The 24,133-nt window shown below is 42.7% G+C and overlaps 1 protein-coding gene across 2 annotated transcripts in view; it reads right to left on the bottom strand.

The window, feature by feature from the left end:
- Positions 1 to 1,139: 1,139 nt before the first annotated feature.
- LOC111951301 (chemokine-like protein TAFA-5) overlaps positions 1,140 to 24,133 on the bottom strand; it is a 201,047-nt gene continuing 178,053 nt past the window's right edge. For both annotated transcript variants that reach the window (XM_023969362.2, XM_070434704.1), the window contains exons 4-5: positions 12,286 to 12,468; positions 1,140 to 5,801 (exon numbers count right to left, since the gene is read on the bottom strand). In XM_023969362.2, the coding sequence (XP_023825130.1) occupies positions 12,460 to 12,468 (9 nt within the window). In that variant the 3' untranslated portion in view covers positions 1,140 to 5,801; positions 12,286 to 12,459. The remainder of the gene's footprint in view (positions 5,802 to 12,285; positions 12,469 to 24,133) is intronic.

The following is a 24,133-nucleotide window of genomic DNA, read 5'->3' as shown; positions in this document are numbered from 1 at the left end:
CTGTCATGTGCCTTTTACTGAGTAGTGGCTTCTGTCTGGCCACTCTACCATAAAGGCCTGATTGGTGGAGTGCTGCAGAGATGGTTGTCCTTCTGGAAGGTTCTTCCATCTCCACAGAGGAACTCTAGAGCTCTGTCAGAGTGACCATCAGGTTCTTGGTCACCTCCTTGACCAAGGCCCTTCTCCCCCGATTGCGCAGTTTGGCCGGCGGCCAGCTCTAGAAAGAGTCTTGGTGATTCCAAACATCTGCCGTGTAAGAATGATGGAGGCCACCATGTTCTTGGGGACCTTCAATGCTGCAGAAATGTTTTGGTACCCTTCCCCAGATCTGTGCCTTGACACAATCATGTCTCGGAGCTCTACAGACAATTCCTTCAACCTCATGGCTTGGATTTTGCTGACATTCACCGTCAAATGTGGGACCTTATATAGACAGGTGTGTGCCTTTCCAAATCATGTCCAATCAATTGAATTTACCACAGGTGGACTCCAATCAAGTTGTAGGAACAGCTCAAGGATGATCGATGGAAATAGGATGCACCTGAGCACAATTTTGAATCTCATAGCGAAGGGCCTGAATACATACGTAAATACGTTTTTTAAAATAAGATTCTGCTTTGTCATTATGGGGTATTGTGTGTAGATTGCTGAGGATTTTTATATATTTAATCAATTTTAGAATAAGGCTGTAATGTAACAAAGTGTGGAAAAGTCATGGGGCCTGAATACTTTCTGAAGGCACTGTACAAATACGAAAGGATCAACAGCACAGGATTTGGAAATGCAGATATGATACAAATATCAACCATAGAGCTACAGTGCCTAGCAAAAGTATTCATCCCCCTTGGAGTTTTTCCTATTTTGTTGCATTACAACCTGTAATTAAATTGATTTTTAATTAAAAATCGGAAGTTTACATACACCTTAGCCAAATACATTTAAACTCAGTTTTTCACAATTCCTGACATTTAATCAGAGTAAAAGTTTCCTGTCTTAGGTCAGTTAGAATCACCACTTTATTTTAAGAATGTGAAATGTCAGAATAATAGGAGAATGATTGATTTCAGCTTTTATTTATTCTTTCATCACATTCCCAGTGGGTCAGAAGTTTACATACACTCAATTAGTATTAGGTAGCATTGCCGTTAAATTGTTTAACTTGGGTCAAATGTTTTGGGGAGCCTTCCACAAGCTTCCCACAATAAGTTGGGTGAATTTTGGCCCATTCTTCCTGACAGAGCTGGTGTAACTGAGACAGGTTTGTAGGCCTCCTTGCTCGCACACACTTTTTCAGTTCTGAACACACATTTTCTATGGGATTGAGGTCAGGGCTTTGTGATGGCCACTCCAATACCTTGACGTTGTTGTCCTTAAGCCATTTTGCCACAACTCTGGAAGAATGCTTGGGGTCATTGTCCTTTTGGAAGACCCATTTGCGACCAAGCTTTAACTTCCTGACTGATGTCTTGAGATGTTGCTTCAATCAATCCACATAATTCTCCTCCCTCATGATGCCATCTATTTTGTGAAGTGCACCAGTCCCTCCTGCAGCAAAGCACCCCAACAACATGATGCTGCCACCCCCGTGCTTCGCTGTTGGGATGGTGTTCTTCGACTTGCAAGCCTCCCCCTTTCTCCTCCAAACATTACGATGGTCATTATGGCCAAAACATTCTATATTTTCGTTTCATCAGACCAGAGGACATTTCTCCAAAAAGTATGATCTTTGTCCCCATGTGCAGTTGCAAACCGCAGGCTGGATTTTTTATGACGGTTTTGGAGCAGTGGCTTCTTCCTTGCTGAGCGGCCTTTCAGGTTATGTCGATATAGGACTACTTTTACTGTGGATATAGATACTTTTGTACATGTTTCCTCCAGCATCTTCACAAGGTCCCTTGCTGTTGTTCTGGGATTGATTTGCAATTTTCGCACCAAAGTACGTTCATCTCTAGGAGACAGAACGCGTCTCCTTCCTGAGCGGTATGACGGCTGCGTGGTCCCATGGTTTTTATACTTGCATACTATTGTTTTTCCATCGGCAGGGACTGTGAAACTGGTCAGAATTGAAGAAATGATGGATGAAGCTAAATACAGGGAATTTCTTGAGGGAAACCTGTTTCAGTCTTCCAGAAATTTGAGACTGGGACAGAGGTTCACCTTCCAGTAGGACAATGACCCTAAGCATTCTGCTAAAGCAACACTCGAGTGGTTTAAAGGGGAAACATTTAAATGTCTTGGAACGGCCTGGTCAAAGCCCAGGCCTCAATCCAATTGAGAATCTGTGGTATGACTTAAAGATTGCTGTAAACCAGCAGAATCCATCCAACTTGAAGGAGCTGGATCAGTTTTGCCTTGAAGAATGGGCAAAAATCCTAGTGGCTAGATGTGCCAAGCTTATAGAAACATACCCCAAGATACATGCAGCTGTAATTGCTGCAAAAGGTGGCTCTACAAAGTGTTGACTTTGGGAGGGTGAATAGTTATGCAAGCTCAAGCTCTGTTTTTTGTCTTATTTTTCGTTTGTTTCACAATAAAAAACATTTTGCATCTTCAAAGTGGTAGGCATGTTGTGTAAATCAAATGATACAAACCCCTCCAAAAATCAATTTTAATTCCAGGTTGTAAGGCAACAAAATAGGAAAAATTCCAAGAGGGGTGAATATTTTCGCATGCTACTGTATAGGAAAGAGAGTTTTACACAGACACACACACACACACACACAGTAACATTCTCCAAGTTGTATGTCACCCACTTTGCCTCTTTCTCCATGGCAAAGACATTATCGCAAGCTCTATTTTGTAGCTACATGTACCATATAGCTCTAGGAGAAACTCCTCATTGTACTTTGCTCTAATCAAATTAATACTGTTATGAGACACGACTCCTCCAAACATCACACCGAACCTCAAGGATACGGGAGAGATTATTGAAATTCAATCAGATGTAATTAAATATTTATAACCGTCTTGACAATTGCAGGCTACACGGACACACACACACACACACACACACACTTTCAGGAAAGTCACTTCTCATTTGCATCTTTAGAAAACTTCTTTGTCAACAACAACTGTATTAATCTCCAGCTGGTGTTGGTGGAACAGGCTGATCCAGTCAGTCAGGATTAAGAAGGAACGTCAGTCAGCCAGCCAGCCAGCTAGTCGGACTGGTCCCAGTCAGTCAGTTAATGAAAATTAGTCAGTTGGACTGAACAGCAGAGAGCCAAGTGTGGATAAGAGAAGTTCAGCATCTGGATCTGAACAGAAGTGAATCCGGACAAGTTGGGGGTTAATCTTGAAGGTGTAGGCCTTCACTCAGAGCCTAACACAAGACCTTTGAAGCCTCTGTGAATGCTTGGATTTGTCTTTCATGGAATCAGAGCACCTTGGACAGCACCATCTAATGTAGCGGGTGTCTGGTTATGTGGTGCTGTCCAGGGAACTGATATCTTTTGTGTTTTCACTTGCATTAGATCCGTAGCCCTTTGCAGGGTAACCCTTTGTAAGTTCTTCAACATCATAATCTTGTAGGTCATTAAATATTGACCAGGTGTACTACTCTGCATATGTACTGTATATTCTTGTATAACTGTGGAATCCCTTCCACCATGATACATACAGCCAGCAGCATACACACATTGAGTCAGTCAACTTCTATTATTTCGGTCCTAACTGTCACTCTGAGCAAATGCCTTTATCAACTCTGCATCAATACATTCATATTCATATGTTATTGTAATCAAATCCCAGCGAGACTGTCTATAAATAATTTGATTTGGTTTACTTATGTATATCAGGTGTTTACCTATTAGATATGTATGAGGAACTTACATGTGGACAATTAGACACTGTAAAGTAGATGGTCCAGAAGAAAAACTATTTCAGGCTGTCAGCTTTTGGCATATAGGACAGAACAATTAAATAAACGTAATACAAAATAAGATATGATAAATCTTACTTGAACAAATTTGATGACTTTGAATATCAAAGCGTCTATATTAGCTAGTGACGGTTATTTCATGTATTTATTCTTAAAATATTTAATGATAAAAAAAGTATGTAAATTATTCTAAAACTTTTCCCGCAATGCCTCCCTTCTTCACGTGTCATCATAATTTTCGTCACTCAGGACTGGAGATCAGCATTGTGCGACAAACACAAAAATAAAATTTGACATTATAGAGAAATTAGACAGTATTCCACACCTTTTACAATGCAATACTGCAGCAATCAGCAGGTTCCGAAGGCTGCTTATTGACTAAAGTGACAAAATCTCTGTCTGTGATTAGCTCAATTCATTTTGTAATGCTATTTTTCATGTTTTTGATAGATAGTGACTCTCATGCTGGAATTCAATCAATTGCAGATAAAGGGAAACAGCATTGAGGGTTCAGTCAGATTGTATATGCTGTGTTAGTTGTTAACCACATTAAAACCATACACAGCAAGACTCTCACAAACATCTGTAAAATATTACCATTAAATATTTAAAACATATTCTGAGTGAACTCAAGTGCATTTCTTTCCTTTATATGTGATTGATAGATAGGGAGATTAGAGGTATAAGGAGAGAAGCTAGTTGTCATGAGAACAGAAAGAGAGCAGGACAAACCAGCATCAGAGAGCTTGTTTTTCACGTTCTATGGCTGCCATTTTGTGACCACATTATTCATGTCGAATAAGGTTCTCTACAAAGGTACAACATATAAAACTGTTAAATATATACGTTTTAGGCTTTTCAAAATACATTTAATGAAATGTGCCTTTCCGCCACCCACCAGCCGCAATCAGAAATGACAGTTTCAATATTCTCTTTTTTGCCTCAATGATGATCAGTAGTTTTACTCTTTTACCGTTTTACCAACCATGCTTATTGCAATGTGTCCCAATTTGTAGCTAATGAAAAATGCAAATCAGATTTTTTTATATACAGATATGTTTACCTATATCTTCAGTTTCAAAATACAGTGGTGGGTTTAGTCAGAGAAAAACATGTTTTTAAAGGTAACTCCTTTGATTGTATACGTGTCCAACTAGACATAAAGTCCAACATCTACAGCTATGAGGGCAGTCATTGTGGTGTAGCAAGAAAAACAAGTATCCATTTCTTTTTCCCAATCTGGTCCATCTAGTCTTACTGTTATTTTTTCCTCTTTGGTCTATAAAAATATGGAGGGTGCCAAAGTTGTACTACTCCAGCAGAAGTTCTATTCACAGCAGAGCACAAGGCGAGCAGTAGGATCTGGTCCAGTCTGGTCCATAGTCTGGATAGATCCAGTCAAACGTTTGGTCCAGTCCATAGTCTGGTGCTAGGTCAGACACATCAGAGAGCCTCGGGCCTGGTTCACAATAATCCTGTTCTTTGGGACACGTAACTGTCCCATTAGTCTAACAGAAGCAGGTGAGGTTGAAGTAGTGGGAGTCCTCGGTCCACTGAAAATTAGCAGACATTAGCTGAACAGTACAGTAGTCGATCCAAAATGGCTCCATAGTCACCACTTTCTCCCTCTCTGGACAAGGCGCAGCCGGACACCTGACCTCCATGGCACTAGAGGATTCTGCTCATTTACAAAGCAGACGGACAGTAATAGGAGCAGGCAGACGGGACATGTTGATCCAATGACAGACAGTGGGTTATCTACAGCGGATGGTCATTGGTTGGTCGGAGCCGCAGACGGGTAGAGCCAGGAGTCAGGGCACAGGAAAATTCTCCAGAGTCAAAGATGAGACCTCGCTCTCGACTTCCCCAAAGTTCCCTCAAACCCTCCAGTATTGGCCGTGGTTGACTGTGTTTAAGAGACCTGCGGATCAATGAGAACACAAGTTCTGTCAGAGTACAGGATAATCAAAGCTAGCTAATGACAAAAAATCCTTTCAAAATGCTAAGTTGCTAACACTTCAAAACATGCTAAAGAAACCAATGCTTGTGGTAGAAGTTACCCAGGCCATAACCACAGACAGATCTAGGATTAGATTTCCAAATGCCAAATATCAATGTTGACATTGAAGGGGGTGAAGAATACATTGGACTAGTTGTTAGGGTCAACATCTACCTACTCCGCAATGATTGTCCCTAGATGAACGTTGTACTTTCACTCCCATTATTCCCCTAATAGATACTGTATGTGGAACTTCTTAAAATGTCTACAACTCTGATAGGAGGTTATGGAGAAATTAGACAGTCCCATACTAATCACTGTCATCAGCAGTTTACTCTGGCATCCAAATATTGTGAATTCTGCTGGAGCATTAAACCCAATAACAAAACAAGTATTGCAGTGCAGAACTGTAAAACAACTAATCAGCCTTACAGAAGAAATCTGGAGGGAAAAAAAGTGTCGTTCGTCGTCACGCCATCTGGCCTATGTGTGGTCTCCAGCCTACTTGATAAAGGCATTGATGCCTTCCAAGATTGCCGGGGCAGCTTAAATTTATAATAATGAACTCTTGACAATTACACAGAGTGCAAATTCCCAAGAAAGGGGGCAGGTGTTTGGGGAAATCTGGGGATAAAAACACCAGGAACAGAGCAATCAGGAACTAAAGGAACCTGCATCATTTAATAGGATAATGTCACAGTGTAGTGTAGTCAGTGGCTGCAGGGGAGACGGTATGGAGGGAATGACCCAAGAGTATCCGGGCTAAGAAGAGGGGCATGTCTCCCACTAATACGACCAGTGCAGCACCAGCCAACCTGGCAATTAGCGCCATTAAAGATTACGAACTGCTGCAGCGTCATTATGGCAGTGACAGTCACGCTGCCTTCTAGTGGTAGAGATTACACTGAGACTGCATTACAGTAACACAGTGGATGGAATAGGCAGCAAAAGTGGTGGTATGACATGGAAATGAAGCATTCATTTGTTGATTTGTTTGTTAGTTCGATTGATCGCTCGTTAATTAATTAATCAATCCATCCACTCATTCAACACAGGCTAATGGCAAAAACATGGCAGCTAGAGGTCGACCGATTAATCTGCTTAATTAGGGCCAATTTCAAGTTTTCATAACAATCGGTAATCTGCATTTTGGATGCCGACTATGGCCGATTACATTGCAATTCACAAGGAGACTGCGTGGCAGGCTGACCACCTGTTACGCGAGTGCAGCATCAGAAGGACCTTGTGGCTGCAAGGAGCCAAGGTAAGTTGCTAGCTAGCATTAAACTTATCTTATAAAAAACAATCAATCTTCACAATCACTAGTTAACTACACATGGTTGATGATATTACTAGGTTAACTAGCTTGTACTGTGTTGCATATAATCAAAGCGGTGCCGGTTAATAAGTGTAGGGGGCAGTATTTTAGTTTTTGGCTAAAAAACGTACCCATTTGAAACTGCCTATTTCTCAGCCCCCGAAACTAGAATATGCATATAATTGTCAGATTAGGATAGAAAACACTCTAAAGTTTCCAAAACTGTCAACATTTTGTCTGTGAGTTTAACAGAACTGATATTGCAGGCTAAAACCTGAGGAAAATCCAATCAGGAAGTGCCTCTGTTTTTGAAACCTCTCTGTTCTTATGCATCCCTATTACCCATTTAAAGGGATATCAACCAGATTCCCTTTTCTATGGCTTCCCTAAGGTGTCAACAGCCTTTAGACATAGTTTCAGGCTTTTATTTTGAAAAATGAGCGAGAACGATCACATTGCGTAAGTGGATAGGTGGGGGCTCTCTGAGTGAGTTGTTACTCCCGGTCCTAGTGAAAAACCAACACTCCCGGTTGATATATTATCGAATAGATATTTGAAAAACAACCTGAGGATTGATTATAAAAAACGTTTGACATGTTTCTGTGGACATTATGGATATTATCTGGAATTTTTGTCTGCGTTGTCGTGAATGCTTTTTCCTGTGGATTTCTCAGCATAACGCGCAAAACGAACGGAGGTATATGGATATAAAAATATCTTTATGGAACAAAAGAAACATTTGTTGTCTAACTGGGAGTCTCGTGAGTGAAAACATCCGAAGATCATCAAAGGTAAACGATTAATTTGATTGCTTTTCTGATTTTTGTGACCAAGTTACCTGATGCTAAGTGTACTTAATGTTTTGTCGAGCGATCGATAAACTTACACAAACGCTTGTATTGCTTTCGCTGTAAAGCATAATTTCAAATCTGAGATGACAGGTGGATTAACAAAAGGCTAAGCAGTGTTTTGCAATATTGCACTTGTGATTTCATGAATATGAATATTTTCTAGTAATATTATTTGACTGTGGCGCTATGCTATTCAGCGTTGCTGATGACAATTATCCCAGATCCGGGATTGGTGGTTCAGAGAGGTTAATTGATCATTGAATCACAGCCTGCTTCAACTTCGCCAAATGGGTGATGATTTAACAAAAGCACATTTGCGAATAAAGCACAATCGTTGCATAAATATACCTAATCATAAACATCAATGCCTTTCATAAAATCAATACACAGAGGTATATATTTTTAAACCTACATATTTAGTTATATTTAGTTATATTTAGTTAACTAGGGAAGTTGTGTCACTTCTCTTGCGTTCAGTGCAAGCAGTGTCCGGGTATATGCAGCAGTTTGGGCCGTCTGGCTCATTGCGAACTGTGTGAAGACCATTTCTTCCTAACATAATTAATTTGCTAGAATTTTACATAATTATGACATAACATTGAAAGTTGTGCAATGTAACAGCAATATTTAGACTTAGGGTTGCCACCCGTTCGATAAAATACGGAACAGTTCCGTATTTCACTGAAAGAATAAACGTTTTGTTTTCAAAATGATAGTTTCCGGATTTGGCTATATTAATGACCAAACKCTCATTTCTGTGTGTGTTTATTATAATTAAGTCTATGATTTGATATTTGATAGAGGAGTGACTGAGCGGTGGTAGGCAGCAGCAGGCTCGTAAGCATTCATTCAAACAGCACTTTCCTGCGTTTGCCAGCAGCTTTTAGCAATGCACAAAGCTGTTTATGACTTCAAGCCAATCAACTCCTGAGATTAGGCTGGCAATACTAAAGTGCCTAATAGAACATACAATAGTCAAAGGTATATGAAATACAAAAATGGTATAGAGAGAAATAGTCGACGTGTCGAAATAGTCGACATAATTCCTATAATAACTACAACCTAACTGGGAATATTGAAGACTCATGTTTACAGGAACCACCAGCTTTCATATGTTCTCATGTTCTGAGCAAGGAACTTAAACGTTAGCTTTTTTACATGACACATATTGCACTTTTACTTTCTTCTCCAACACTGTTTTTGCATTATTTAAACCAAATTGAACATGTTTCGTTATTTATTTGACAAAATTGATTTTATTTATGGATTATATTAAGTTAAAATAAAAGTGTTCATTGTTCAATCAGTATGGTTGTAATTGTCATTATTACAAAAAATATATAATAATATATATATATATTTTTTAAATGAATAAATACATCCGGCTGATTAATCGATATCGGCTTTTTTTGGTCCTCCAATAATCGGGATCGGCGTTGAAAAATCACAATCGGTCGAACTCTAATGGCAGCCTAATACAGTAGTGACAAGGTATCTCTGTGACATCTCAGGAGAATTTGAATGCAAATTACTTTAAATAGACCGCAGGCAGTGAGTCTGTCTGTGTTAGCTCCCCTTTCTCTTCCACTACAATATCTCTCTCACACTGGCTGTGGTAAAATATAATACTGTAAATCTTGCACACAAATCGGATCTCTATAAAAATGGAAACTGGCTATTAATGTGGCAATTCTGACCTGTAAATAATATGTATAGGCACAGCATGATTATTGAATAGGTTTACATATGAAATGTTATTTCTTAATCTTATACTGTATCTTCAGGAACAGATTTCTGATGCTTAGGAGAATACTAAAAGCAATCCTGTTGGCTAAACASATATATTCTGCTTTAGCTGCCCAACTTTCAGGATGACCCAAAACAAGAGCATCAATGGAGATGTGCTATTGTCAATAAAGTGACAAGGTGTTGCATTTTCACGGCACAAATGTTGTTAGGGGCCTCCCAAGTGGCGCAGCGGTCTAAGGCACTGCCTCGCAGTGCTAGCTGCGTTATTACAGATCCTGGTTCGATACCGGGCTATCTCGCAGCCAGCCGCGACCGGGAGATCCATGAGGCAATGCACAATTGGCCCAGCGTCATCCGAGTTAGGTAAGGGTTTGGCCGGCCAGGGTGTCCTTGTCCCATCATGCTCTATCTAGCAACTCCTGTGGCGGGCCGGGCGCTTGCACGCTGACACGGTCTCCAGATGTACAGTGTTTTCTCCTACACATTGGTGCGGCTGGCTTCCAGGTTAAGCGTGCATTGTGTCAAGGGTTGTGTTTCGGAGGACGCACAGCTCTTGACCTTCRCCTCTCCTGAGTCCGTACGGGAGTGGCATCGATGGGACAAGACTAACTACCAATTGGGGAAAAAAGTGAGAAAAAAAAGTGAAATAAATTTTAAAAACATAAATAATTTTAAAAAATCCAATAAAATAATAATTTGTTAGGACGTGACAGAACTTCTGGGAAATGTTGAATTCAGGCTGTAAAACATCAAAATGTGGAATAAGTATGAATACTTTCTGAAGGCACTGTAGTTAGTCTCCTCACACTGTTTCTAACCCTGACAGTTATTATGAATGCAGGTTACAGATGAATAACAATTCCATCTGTTGGATATCCTAACGTTGGCTGGATTCCAATAACAATTACAACATACAGCATAATGTGACTTGAAGGTAGGATTGCAAAATTCTCGTAAATTTCCACGGCTTTCCAGAAATCCAGGGTTGGAACATTCCTGGAAATTGGAGGGAATAAAAGGAAATCCTTCAACCATTATTTTTAGAAAACTTACTTGCAAGGTCTGATTGTGGACTGTAAGATATGAGTTTCAGGCCACTGTGTTAGGGTAAGGCTTCAATATAAGGCCTTGTGCGATACACTACCATTAAAAAGTTTGGGGTCACTTAGAAATTCTCCTTGTTTTTGAAAGAAAAGGACATTTTTTGTCCATTAAAATAACATCAAATTGATATACAGAAATACAGTGTAGACATTGTTAATGTGGTAAATCACTATTGTAGCTGTAAACGGCTGATTTATTTATGGAATATCTACATAGGTGTACTGAGGCCCATTATCAGCAACCATCACTCCAATGTTCCAATGGCACGTTGTGTTAGATAATCCAAGGTTAGAATTTTAAAAGGCTAATTGATCATTAGAAAACAAATATGCAATTATGTTAGCACAGCTGAAAACTGTCGTGCTGATTGAAGAAGCAGCACAACTGGCCTTCTTTAGACTAGTTGAGTATCTGGAGGATCAGAATTTGTGGGTTCGATTACAAGTTCAAAATGGCCAGAAACAAAGAACTTTCTTCTGAAACTCGTCAGTCTATTCTTGTTCTGAGAAATGATGGCTATTCCATGCGAGAAATTGCCAAGAAACTGAAGATCTCGTACAACACTGTGTACTATTCCCTTCACAGAACAGCACAAACGGGCTCTAACCAGAATAGAATGAGGAGTGGGAGGCCCCGGTGTACAACTGAACAGCAAGAGGACAAGTACATTAGTGTGTCTAGTTTGAGAAACAGACCCCTCACAAGTCCTCAACTGGCAGCTTCATTACATAGTAGCTGCAAAACACCAGTCTCAACGTCAACAGTGAAGAGGCGACTCTGGGATGCTGGCCTTCTAGGCAGAGGTCCTCTGTCCATTGTCTGTGTTCTTTTGCCCATCTTAATATTTTATTTTTATTGGCCAGTCTGAGATATGGCTTTTTCTATGCAACTCTGCCTAGAAGGACAGCATCCCAGAGTCGCCTCTTCAATGTTGACGTTGAGACAGGTGTTTTGCGGTTACTATGTAATGAAGCTGCTGTTTGTGCACGTGTGCTGTATTGTTCAATCCTCTGTGTGGATACAAGGCTCTGTAATGGGTGTAATACAGTACTTTAAAAACAACATATAAGGCATGTCAATATAATGGTCCAGAACTCAATGGCTCTTCCTAATGCTATACACATGGATTTTTTGTTGTTGCAAAACGGACTCTGGGGGCCTTTGAGCTCAAGGCGTGGAGTTTCTACACTTCCATAGAAATAGAATTGCAACACTAATATACAATATCATATTATTACCAGTGTATCTTAGTGCACACTTGTCAACATCATGCTGCAATAATATTACTCTGCCAGAATCATAAAAACAACATCGGTTAGGTTAGATGTTTGTTTTCCCATTATGTTTTGATGCTGATTCCTGTGTTGATGGATTCATTCTGTACCTTGCTTTGTGGATAATGCCCAGCATGGTATAGAATTGGTTGTTCATGTTCATGGACCGGTGGTGGTGGTTGGTGGTGTGGGCTGAGGCTGAGGCTGTCTGTCAGGGTCATCAATGCTCTCCTCCGCCATGGTACTGTCAGAGGAATGGAGGATCCACAGGGACTCCAGTCACGTCATAGAGCCTGGAGGGAAATCAGAGGTTACCACAATTGACCAATAGAATTAGAGCAATATGCACTACAGGTCAAACGCCTACTGTGCAGCTACCGTAAATAATAATACAGTAACACAAAAATTWATGTGAGATCTCTCTATAGTTTTCCAAACCATAAAATACTTTTCAAAATGGAGGTGGTGATGTTTGTGTGAGAGAGAGAGTGTATGTGTCTCTTTCTAGATAATGGTTTGAAGTGTTAGCTTGAAGTGTGCATGGCAGTCTCAGACTAGGGAGGAAGGCTTGGCAGTGGTGGCTAATGGTTTGCAGCGGCTGAGTCTGTTTGCATGGCAGTCGGAGCATCTGTCCTCTCCGCGGTGATTCTGTTAAAGCCTCAACTGGATGTGTTCTGCACGGCATGCCAGCCATGTGTGTATGTTCTGTCGTACCAGCTGGGCCCAAAGGGATCAATTACACAGCAAGGCAAGGCATCAAACCCTGCACCACACCACCGGGAATCCCTCCAGTACCCACAGCCTACAGTACTATACAGCCTCTCTAATGAGTTAGCTAGGACTGGGACTATGGATGATCCAAATCCAAGGGATTTGTTACACACACTGTTCAACACAGTCATACAGTACAAATACACTTTTAGAAAAAAGAGAGCACTTTTCTAAGAGGGTAGTGTGTGCAAATATAAACCCCAAAAATGTATTCCCACTCAAAATCATATTTTCCCTAACCTTAACCCTAACTCTAAACCCAAAACGCTAACCATAAAACTAAACCTAACTCCTAAATCTAACCCTTAACCCTAATTCTAACTCTAACCCTCATTGTAACCCTAAAAAAAAAAAATCCCTTGTGAGGTCCGGCGAAATGTCACACATTCTTTCCTTGTTTTACTTTCCTTGTGAGGAMCACACACACACAAGAATAACACCAAGAGGTAACACTCCCAAACTCCATTAAGCCCGTGGGATCAGGCCTCCGAGAGGCATCACTACAGACCCGGATTCAATCCCCGGCTGTGTCGCGACTGGGAGAAGAAAAAGAGTGGGATCACCCTTTCCTCACAATCTCCTCAGTCCTAACACACGGACTCCTTCACTTCCTTGATTAGCAAAACTCCTCCACACCATGTCTGCTGCTGTGAAACAGCCTTGATTACAGTGTGGTGCATAATCACAGGCTTTCTCTCAGTGGATGCCTCCGACACCACTCTCTATTCTGTAGTTAAATACCCCAATCAGGAGTGAGCTAATGGATTCACTGATTAAATTCATAATCCGCCACTTAAGAGGCTACCCCTCTATGTTTGGTATAATCAGTTTGTGTGTGTGTGTGTGTGTGTGTGTTTTAGTTTATTAGGATCTGCTTTAGCTACTGCAGCAGCTACTCTTCCTGAGGTCCACATAAAACATACAAATACATGACAGTGTGTGTGCGCGTGTGTGGCTAGCCCTCCACACATAGTGTGAAGACGAGAAGTAGCAAGGGCCGTTTAGGCCGACAAWGGAAAGTGTGTGCGTGTGTGTGTTTGTTGTGTTAAATCGTTTTCACTGAGTCAGATGGTTCAATTGAGACAAGCCTTACTCTCATTTYTTTTGAGTCAATGTTTAGTTCKAAATGGAACTTAAAGTCTGAACCAATCTTTGAGAAATTAGTTCTATAACAAGTGAGTGTTTTGGTAGAGCTTTGAGGCAAAACTTTTAGCTGAGGAAGTGTAAACATTAATGTGCAGGGCTTGGATATACTGTATACTGCGCTGTTATATTCACCTCAAGAACCACTGCATGGTGTTCCGGAGACGAGAATTCTCTTGAGAAGGCGGTTTTCCACCAGGAGACTGCAAGTTCATGCATTTATCACTTCCTGCCGAGATGAAWTGTTCTTTAGAAAACCTCAATCTAGAGGCGAAAGAAACGCACACCTATTTAGGCGAGGTGCTGGCTAGCGGAGTGGAACACTTAAAAAAATAAAAGGAGAGACGGACACACTATAGGAGCTCATATGCAAAAATGTTATGTCCAACGTTTCGACAGACAAGCTGTCTTCATCAGGGTATAATGACGAACACTGCGGGATGACTCATTTATATAGTGTCAAAAGACACACAGGTGTCTGTAATCATGGCCGGGTGTGACCTGATATCATTGGTTAATTCTCATATATTAAAATAGCATACAAAAAACATAAATGGATAGCGTACGATCATAGATAAAATTTGGCTACATATGCCTACAAACATTTACAATAGCAAATCACAATAACCACAAGAATGGCTTCAGATCAAAGTCTATGTTGAGACCGAAGGAAGCAAGGGTCTTTAAATTTAAAGATCCAGGCAGCCTCTCGTTTTAACAATAAATTGTCGAGGTCACCCCCTCACCTAGGGAGGGTGACATGTTCGATACCAATATAACGTTGAGATGAAATCGAGTGGTTTGCTTCCAAAAAGTGGGCCGCAACTGGTTTTTGAACCTAATGGTGATACGACTGGTTMATTTTACCCACATATTTTTTACTACAAGGACAAGTTATAAGATACATAACTGCATTAGTGGAGCACGTGATAACACCTTTGATTGGGATCCGTTTCCCTGTTTGGGTGTGTTTGAAGGATCTACATTTATAAGTGCCATTGCATTGAGCACAGCCATTACACTTGTAGTTTCCATCCAGTAGGGGCGCAAATACACGTTGTGCAGGGATATTTTGGGGTGGTAAATCAGAGTTTACCAATTGATCTCTGAGGTTTCTGCGCCGCGAGAATACAACTAAGGGAAGGTCCGAAAACACATTACCGATACTATCATCGGATCTTAGAACGTGCCAATGTTTGTGAACGATTCCCTTAATTTGTTCAGAGCACTTTGAATAGCGGGTAGTTAGAATGCAAGAATGCTTCTTTTTGCGAGACTGATCTTGAAAAAGGTCATGTCTCGTTTTGTTTTGAATTTTCTCAATGGCAGTATTAATCTGACCATTTTTGTAACCCCACTCCTTGAATTTTCTTTGCGTCTCAGACATATTTCTGTCGAAATCTGATTGYTTTTTACAAATTMTTTTGATTCGACAGAATTGGCTGTAGGGCAAACTGTTTTTCAAGAGAAGTGGGTGACAACTATAAGCCCCCAAAAAACTGTTACAATCAGTGTATAGAACATTATCTTCAGACAAGATCAAGAAAACTGATTTAACATGAATCAGATTGCATAGTAAATCTCAGATGCTCAGAACAGGAGTTAAGAAAAGCATGTAACGCCTGGAGCTATTTCGCATCACCCCTCCATAGAACAAAAATCTCTTCAACCCTCAGCCTTCTCACAAACGTAACAGGGTCCAGAACCATGAAAGACAATGGCCACTACTTGATGTGATCCAATTTGAAAAATGACTTGAATGTACACTACCGTTCAAAAGTTTGGGGTCACTTAGAAATGTCCTCGTTTTCCATGAAAACATAGAGTTGAAATCGGAAGTTTACATACACCTTAGCCAAATACATTTAAACTTTCACAATTCCTGACATTTAATCCTAGTAAACATTCCCTGTCTTAGGTCATTTAGGATCACCATTTTATTTTAAGAATGTGAAATGTCAGAACAATAGCAGAGAGAATGATTAATTTCAKCTGTCATTTCTTTCATCACATTCCCAGTGGGTCAGAAGTTTACATACACTCAATTAGTATTTGGTAGCATTGCTTTAAATTGGTTAACTCGGGTCAAACGTTTTGAGTAGCCTTCCACAAGCTTCCAACAATAARCTGGGTGAATTATGGCCCATTCCTCCTGACAGAGCTGGTGTAACTGAGACAGGTTTGTAGGCCTCCTTGCTCGCACACACTTTTTCAGTTCTGAACACACATTTTCTATGGGATTGAGGTCAGGGCTTTGTGATGGCCACTCCAATACCTTGACGTTGTTGTCCTTAAGTCATTTTGCCACAACTCTGGAAGAATGCTTGGGGTCATTGTCCATTTGGAAGACCCATTTGCGATCAAGCTTTAACTTCCTGACTGATGTCTTGAGATGTTGCTTCAATATATCCACACAATTTTCCTGCCTCATGATCATCTATTTTGTGAAGTGCACCAGTCCCTCCTGTAGCAAAGCACTCGCACAACATGATGCTGCCACCCCCATCCTTCACGGTTGGGACGGTGTTCTTMGGCTTGCAAGCCTCCCCCTTTTTCCTCCAAACATAACAATGGTCATTATGGCCAAACAGTTCTATTTTYGTTTCATCAGACCAGAGGACATTTCTCMAAAAAGTACGATCTTTGTCCCCATGTGCAGTTGCAAACCATAGGCTGGATTTTTTTATGGCGGTGTTGGAGCAGTGGCTTCTTCCTTGCTGAGCGGCCTTTCAGGCTATGTCGATGTAGGACTGATTTTACTGTGGATACAGATATTTTTGTACCTGTTTCCTCCACCATCTTCACAAGATCCTTTGCTGTTGTTCTGGGATTGATTTGCACTTTTCGCACCAAAGTACGTTCATCTCCAGGAGAGAGAACGCGTCTCCTTCATGAGCAGTATGACGGCTGCATGGTTCCATRGTGTTTATACTTGCAAAATGGATTGATAGCCTTCCTTCTTCAWGATTCCTTTTACCCTGTACAAATCTCCCACTTTACCACCACCAAAGCACCCCCAGACCATCACATTGCCTCCAATGCCCATCTTAATCTTTTATTTTTATTGGACAGTTTGAGATATGKCTTTTTCCTTGCAACTCTGCCTAGAAGGCCAGCATCCTGGAGTCGCCTCRTCACTGTTGACGTTGAGACTGGTGTTTTGCGGGTACTATTTAATGAAGCTGCGAGTTGAGGACTTGTGAGGCATCTGTTGTGCTKGTCCTCTTGCTCAGTTGTGCACCGGGGCCTCCCACTCCTCATTCKATTCTGGTTAGAGACAGAATTCTGTTCTGTGAAGGGAGTAGTACACAGCGTTGTACCAGATCTTCAGTTTCTTGCCATTTCTCGCATGGAATAGCCTTCATTTCTCAGAACAAGAATAGACTGACGAGTTTCAGAAGAAAGTTCTTMGTTTCTGGACATTTTGAGCTTGTAATCGAACCCACAMATTCTGATGCTCCAGATACTCAACTAGTCTAAAGGCCAGTTTTATTGCTTCCTTAAATCAGCAGAACAGTTTTCAGCTGTGCTAACGTAATTGCAAAATGGTTTTCTAATGATCAATTAGCCTTTTCAAATTATAAACTTGGATTAGCTAACACAACGTGCCATTGGAACACAGGAGTGATGGTTGTGTTACGCCCTGGCCATAGAGAGGTTTTTATTCTCTATTTTGGTTAGGCCAGGGTGTGACTAKGGTGGGCATTCTAGTTTCTTTATTTCTATGTTTTGGCCGGGTATGGTTCTCAATCAGGGACAGCTGTCTATCATTATCTCTGATTGGGAATCATAATTAGGCAGCCTTTTGTCCTTTGGTGTTTGTGGGTAGTTATCTTTGTTAGTGGCACTATAGCCCTGTTAAGCTTCACGGTTGTTTCTTCGTTTCTTGTTTTGTTGGTGACATTTACAATAATAAAAGAAAATGTACGCTCACCACGCTGCACCTTGGTCTACTTCATACGACGAGCGTGACAGAACTACCCACCACCAAAGGACAGAGCAGCGTGGCCAGGAGGAGCAGGGATCCTGGGCCCAGGAGAAGAGAGAGTGGAGGACATCTTGGACATGGGAGCGGGTTATGGCAGGGGACAAGACCTTGCCATGGAAACAGGCGGAAGTAGCGAGGGAGGAACGACAACGATACCAGGAGTCACGGCAACGGAACAGGCATGAGAGGCAGCCCCCACATTTTTTTTGGCGGGGGGGGCACACGAGGAGATTGGCTGAGTCAGGTTGGAGACCTGAGCCAACTCCTCGTGCTTACCGTAGGGAGCGTGGTACTGGTCAGGCACCGTGTTATGYGGTGGAGCGCACGGTGTCTCCAGTGCGCACTCATAGCCCGGTGCGCTATATTCCAGCTCCCCGCATCGGCCGGGCTAGAGTGGGCATCCAGCCAGGAAGGATGGTGCCAGCACAGCGCATCTGGCCTCCAGTGCATCTCCACGGCCCAGGATATCCTGCGCCAGCTCTAAGCACTGTGTCTCCGGTGCGCCTGCACAGACCAGGGCGTCCTGTGCTAGCGCCCCGCATTTGCCGGGCGAAAGTAACCATCCAGCCAGGACGGGTTATGCCAGCTCTACCCTTGAGACCTCCAGTGCGTCTCCACGGCCCAGTGTATCCGGTTCCTGCTCCACGCACCAGACTTCCAGTGCATCTCCCCAGTCCGGTGAGACCTGTTCCGATTCCACGCACCAGGCTTCCTGTACGCCTCCACAGTCCAGTACGTCCTGTGCCTCCTCTCCGCACTCACCTTGAGGTGCGTGTCATCAGCCCGGTGCCACCGGTGCCGGTCCCACGCATCAAGCCTCCAGTGATGATCCATGGCACGAAGCCTCCAGTGAGGGTCCCCGGTCCGGGGCCTGCGGTGAGGGTCCTCGCACCAAAGGCGCCAACAAAGTGGGGGGAGCCAGAGGTGGAGCGGGATCTACGTCCCGCACCGGAGCCGCCGCCATGAATTGATGCCCACCCGGACCCTCCCCTACAGAGTCAGGTTTTGTGACCGGAGTCCGCACCTTTGTGGGGGGGGGGGTTACTGTCACGCCCTGGCCATAGAGAGGTTTTATTTTCTATTTTGGTTACGCCAGGGTGTGACTAGGGTGGGCATTCTAGTTTATTCATTTATATGTTTTGTATTTCTATGTTTTGGCCGGGTATGATTCTCAATCAGGGACAGCTGTCTATCGTTGTCTCTGATTGGGAATCATACTTAGGCAGTCTTTTTTCCTTTGGTGTTTGTGGGTAGTTATCTTTGTTAGTGGCACTATAGCCCTGTTAATAAGCTTCACGGTTGTTTCTTCGTTTCTTGTTTTGTTGGCGACATTTACAATAATAAAAGAAAATGTACGCTCACCACGCTGCACCTTGGTCTACTTCATACGACACGCGTGACAGGTTGCTGATAATGGGCCTCAGTACACCTATGCCATTTTCAGCTACAATAGATATTTACAACATTAACAATGTCTACCCTGTATTTCTGATCAATCCTCAGAAAATCCTCAGAAAGGTTCATAATAGGTCACAAGTGTCAAGCCCAGCAAAGATTATGCATCAATGAGATGGTTGGATTTGAAGAAAAGTCTGTTTTTAAAGAAAAGCCTTAAAAAGAAAAGCTTTAAATTGGCAGGCCTCAATGGAATTGAGTCACTATGTACTGTAAGCTTTGTCAAAAGTCCCAGTGCCTTGTCTGTCCATGTTCACAACCAGCACCTGATAGATTGGCTGTACATGTCACAGAGGCAGGCAGGCAAGCAGATAGAGAGAGAGACAGGCAGGTAGGCACTAGAACGGYGGGTAGGCAGGCACGTAGGCAGGCAAACACTCACCCACACAAACAAACACACATACACCTAGCCAGTTCGTCACTTCACACAGACAGCTCGTCCCTAGCCAACTAGGGCCTCTGACCGTCCGTTTGATGTACAATATGGAGCAGCCATGAATACCTGTCATCTCTCAGCCTCTCGGTGCCAACCGTCGACACAGGATGACAAACCGCCTTCTAACTCAGGTCAAAATAGACCCACCCAACCTTCTCTCTATACCTCACATCTGTCATACACAGACGTATAGCTCTGGGAATTCTTTGTGTGATAGATATACCTGTTTTTTCTCAGATAATAAATGRTTGAGGTCAATCATCAAGGATAAGGATTTCATATGCAGGTAACAGTAGAAAGGAGTTAGTTACAAGGGGGTATAGGGCTCCCTTGTAAAAGAGGCCTTGGTCTCAATGTAATTTCCTTGTTTAACCTCTTAAATGTAGTTTTCCGCCTAAATAGACATACCCAAAAGTAACTGCTATTCATGTATAATTACATTATTCTGACATGCCAAAACTTGGTATATTTGGAAAGAAGACATCTGGGAGATTATGAGGAAATGATCAGAAGATAGGAGTTACACAGTTCAGAATACACAAGATCAAGCACACACAAAATAAACGTTTTTTTTTTGAAAGTCAACTTTCATTGACAAGCTATAAGTGAATTATTGATGCCCAGAGCTGGAAACACATCAGTTGGCTTCCACCACATGTGAACAATGTCCGAAAAACAATGGGATTGATAGACCTAACAACTAGAAATGGGCAGATGTTTTACTAAGTGGTGTCAGGTGTGGTCATGGGACGTTTCCAAGTGTCCCTAAACCTATCCAAAGTGGCATATGTCTGTAAATTGRATTCCAGTACTATTACATATTTGCAATCCCTAAATGCTATTTGTTCAGTGTAAAACACAATTTCTACCATATCAACCTCACTCAAACATTGTGGTGGTGTTATGGTGTTACGGCTGTCGTCTTCCTCCTCCTCCTCGGACGAGGAGAGGAGAGAAGGATCGGTGGACCAATACGCAGCGAGGTAATTAGACATAAATGATATTTATTGAAACACGAAGACGAAATACGAAAACACTTGGAAATTACAAAATAACAAACACGACGTAGACAGACCTGAACATGGAACTTACAGCGCACTGGACCCATAGAGGAGGTTTTAATTCTCATATTTTGGTTAGGCCCAGGGTGTGACTATGGGTGGGCATTTTAGTTTCTTTATTTCTATGTTGCCGGTATGGTTCTCAATCAGGGACAAGCTAAATGTCTATCATTATCTCTGATTGGAATCATAATTAGGCAGGCTTTTCCTTTGTTGGAGGGATGTGTAGGCATTACTTAGCGGTTGTTTCTTCGTTTCTTGTGTTTTGTTGGTGACATTTACAACATAATAAAAGAAAATGTACGCTCACCACGCTGCACTTGGTCTACTTCATACGACGAGCGTGACAGAACTACCCACCACCAAGGACAGAGCAGCGTGGGCAGGAGGGCAGGGATCCTGGGCCCAGGAGAAGAGAGAGTGGAGGACATCTTGGACATGGGAGCGGTTATGGCAGGGGACAAGACCTTGCCATGGAAACAGGCGGAAGTAGCGAGGGAGGAAACGACAACGATACCAGGAGTCACGGCACAAGAGCAGGCATGAGAGGCAGCCCCCACATTTTTTTTTGGGGGGGGCACACGAGAGATTGGCTGAGTCAGGTTGGAGACCTGAGCCAACTCCTCGTGCTTACCGTAGGGAGCGTGGTACTGGTCAGGCACCGTGTTATGGGTGGAGCGCACGGTTGTCTCAGTGCGCACTCATAGCCCGGTGCGCTATATTTCCAGCTCCCCGCATCGGCCGGGCTAGAGTGGGCATCCAGCCAGGAAGGATGTGCCAGCACAGCGCATCTGGCCTCCAGTGCATCTCCACGGCCCAGGATATTCCTGCGCCAGCTCTAAGCATGTGTCTCCGGTGCGCCTGCACAGACCAGGGCGTCCTGTGCTAGCGCCCCATTTGCGGGCGAAAGTAACCATCCAGCCAGGACGGGTATGCCAGCTCTACCCTTGAGACCTCCAGTGCGTCTCCACGGCCCAGTGTATCCGGTTCCTGCTCCACGCACCAGACTTCCAGTGCATCTCCCCAGTCCGGTGAGACCTGTTCCGATTCCACGCAAGGCTTCCTGTACGCCTCCACAGTCCAGTACGTCTGTGCCTCCTCTCCGCACTCACCTTGAGGTGCGTGTCAAGCCCGGTGCCACCGGTGCCGGTCCCACGCATCAAGCCTCCAGTGATGATCCATGGCACGAAGCCTCCAGTGAGGGTCCCGGTCCGGGGCCTGCGGTGAGGGTCCAGCGTCGCGCACCAGGAGACGAGCGCCAAACAAAGTGGGGGGAGCCAGAGGTGGAGCGGGATCTAGTCCCGCACCGGAGCCGCCGCCATGAATTGATGCCACCCCGGACCCTCCCTACAGAGTCAGGTTTTGTGACCGGAGTCCCACCTTTGGGGGGGGGGGTTACTGTCACGCCCTGGCCATAGAGAGGTGTTTATTTCTATTTTGGTTACGCCAGGGTGTGACTAGGGTGGGCATTCTAGTTTATTCATTTATATGTTTTGTATTTCTATGTTTTGGCCGGTATATTCTCTAATCAGGGACAGCTGTCTATCGTTGTCTCTGATTGGGAATCATAACTAGGCAGTCTTTTTTCCTTTGGTGTTGTGGGTAGTTTTATCTTTGTAGTGGACTATAGCCCTGTTAATAAGCTTCACGGTTGTTTTCTTCGTTTCTTGTTTTGTTGGCGACATTTACAATAATAAAAGAAAATGTACGCTCACCACTCACGCCTGCACTTGGTCTACTTCATACGACACGTGACAGGTTGCTGATAATGGGCCTCAGTAGATATTTACAACATTAACAATGTCTACCCTGTATTTCTGATCAATCCTCAGAAAATCCTCAGAAAGGTTCATAATAGGTCACAAGTGTCAAGCCCAGCAAAGATTATGCATCAATGAGATGGTTGGATTTGAAGAAAAGTCTGTTTTTAAAGAAAAGCCTTAAAAAGAAAAGCTTTAAATTGGCAGGCCTCAATGGAATTGAGTCACTATGTACTGTAAGCTTTGTCAAAATCCCAGTGCTTGTCTGTCCATGTTCACAACCAGCACCTGATAGATTGGCTGTACATGTCACAGAGGCAGGCAGGCAAGCAGATAGAGAGAGAGACAGGCAGGTAGGCACTAGAACGGGGTTAGCAGGCACGTAGCAGGCAAACACTCACCCACACAAACAACCACATACACACTAGCCAGTTCGTCACTTCACACAGACAGCTCGTCCCTAGCCACCTAGGGCCTCTGACCGTCCGTTTGATGTACAATATGGAGCAGCCATGAATACCTGTCTCTCTCAGCCTCTCGGTGCCAACCGTCGACACAGGATGACAAACCGCCTTCTAACTCGGGTCAAAATAGACCCCCCAACCTTCTCTCTATAACCTCACATCTGTCATACACAGACGTATAGCTCTGGGAATTCTTTGTGTGATAGATATACCTGTTTTTTCTCAGATAATAAATGTTGAGGTCAATCATCAAGGATAAGGATTTCATATGCAGGTAACAGTAGAAGGAGTTAGTTACAAGGGTATAGGGCTCCCTTGTAAAAGAGGCCTTGGTCTCAATGTAATTCCTTGTTTAACCTCTTAATGTAGTTTTCCGCCTAAATAGACATACCCAAAAGTAACTGCTATTCATGTATAATTACATTATTCTGACATGCCAAAACTTGGTATATTTGGAAAGAAGACATCTGGGAGATTATGAGGAAATGATCAGAAGATAGGATTACACAGTTCAGAATACACAAGATCAAGCACACACAAAATAAACGTTTTTTTTTTAAAGTCAACTTTCATTGACAAGCTATAAGTCAATTATTGATGCCCAGAGCTGGAAACACATCAGTTGGCTTCCACCACATGTGAACAATGTCCAGAAAACAATGGGATTGATAGACCTAACAACTAGAAATGGGCAGATGTTTTACTAAGTGGTGTCGGTGTGGTCATGGACGTTTCCAAGTGTCCCTAAACCTATCCAAAGTGGCATATGTCTGTAAATTGGATTCCAGTACTATTACATATTTGCAATCCTAAATGCTATTTGTTCAGTGTAAAACACAATTTCTACCATATCAACCTCACTCAAACATTGTGGTGTGTT

The sequence above is a fragment of the Salvelinus sp. IW2-2015 genome, linkage group LG3, assembly GCF_002910315.2.
Source record: "Salvelinus sp. IW2-2015 linkage group LG3, ASM291031v2, whole genome shotgun sequence".
Lineage (NCBI taxonomy): Eukaryota > Metazoa > Chordata > Actinopteri > Salmoniformes > Salmonidae > Salvelinus > Salvelinus sp. IW2-2015.
This window is presented reverse-complemented; position numbering and strand designations above follow the sequence as displayed.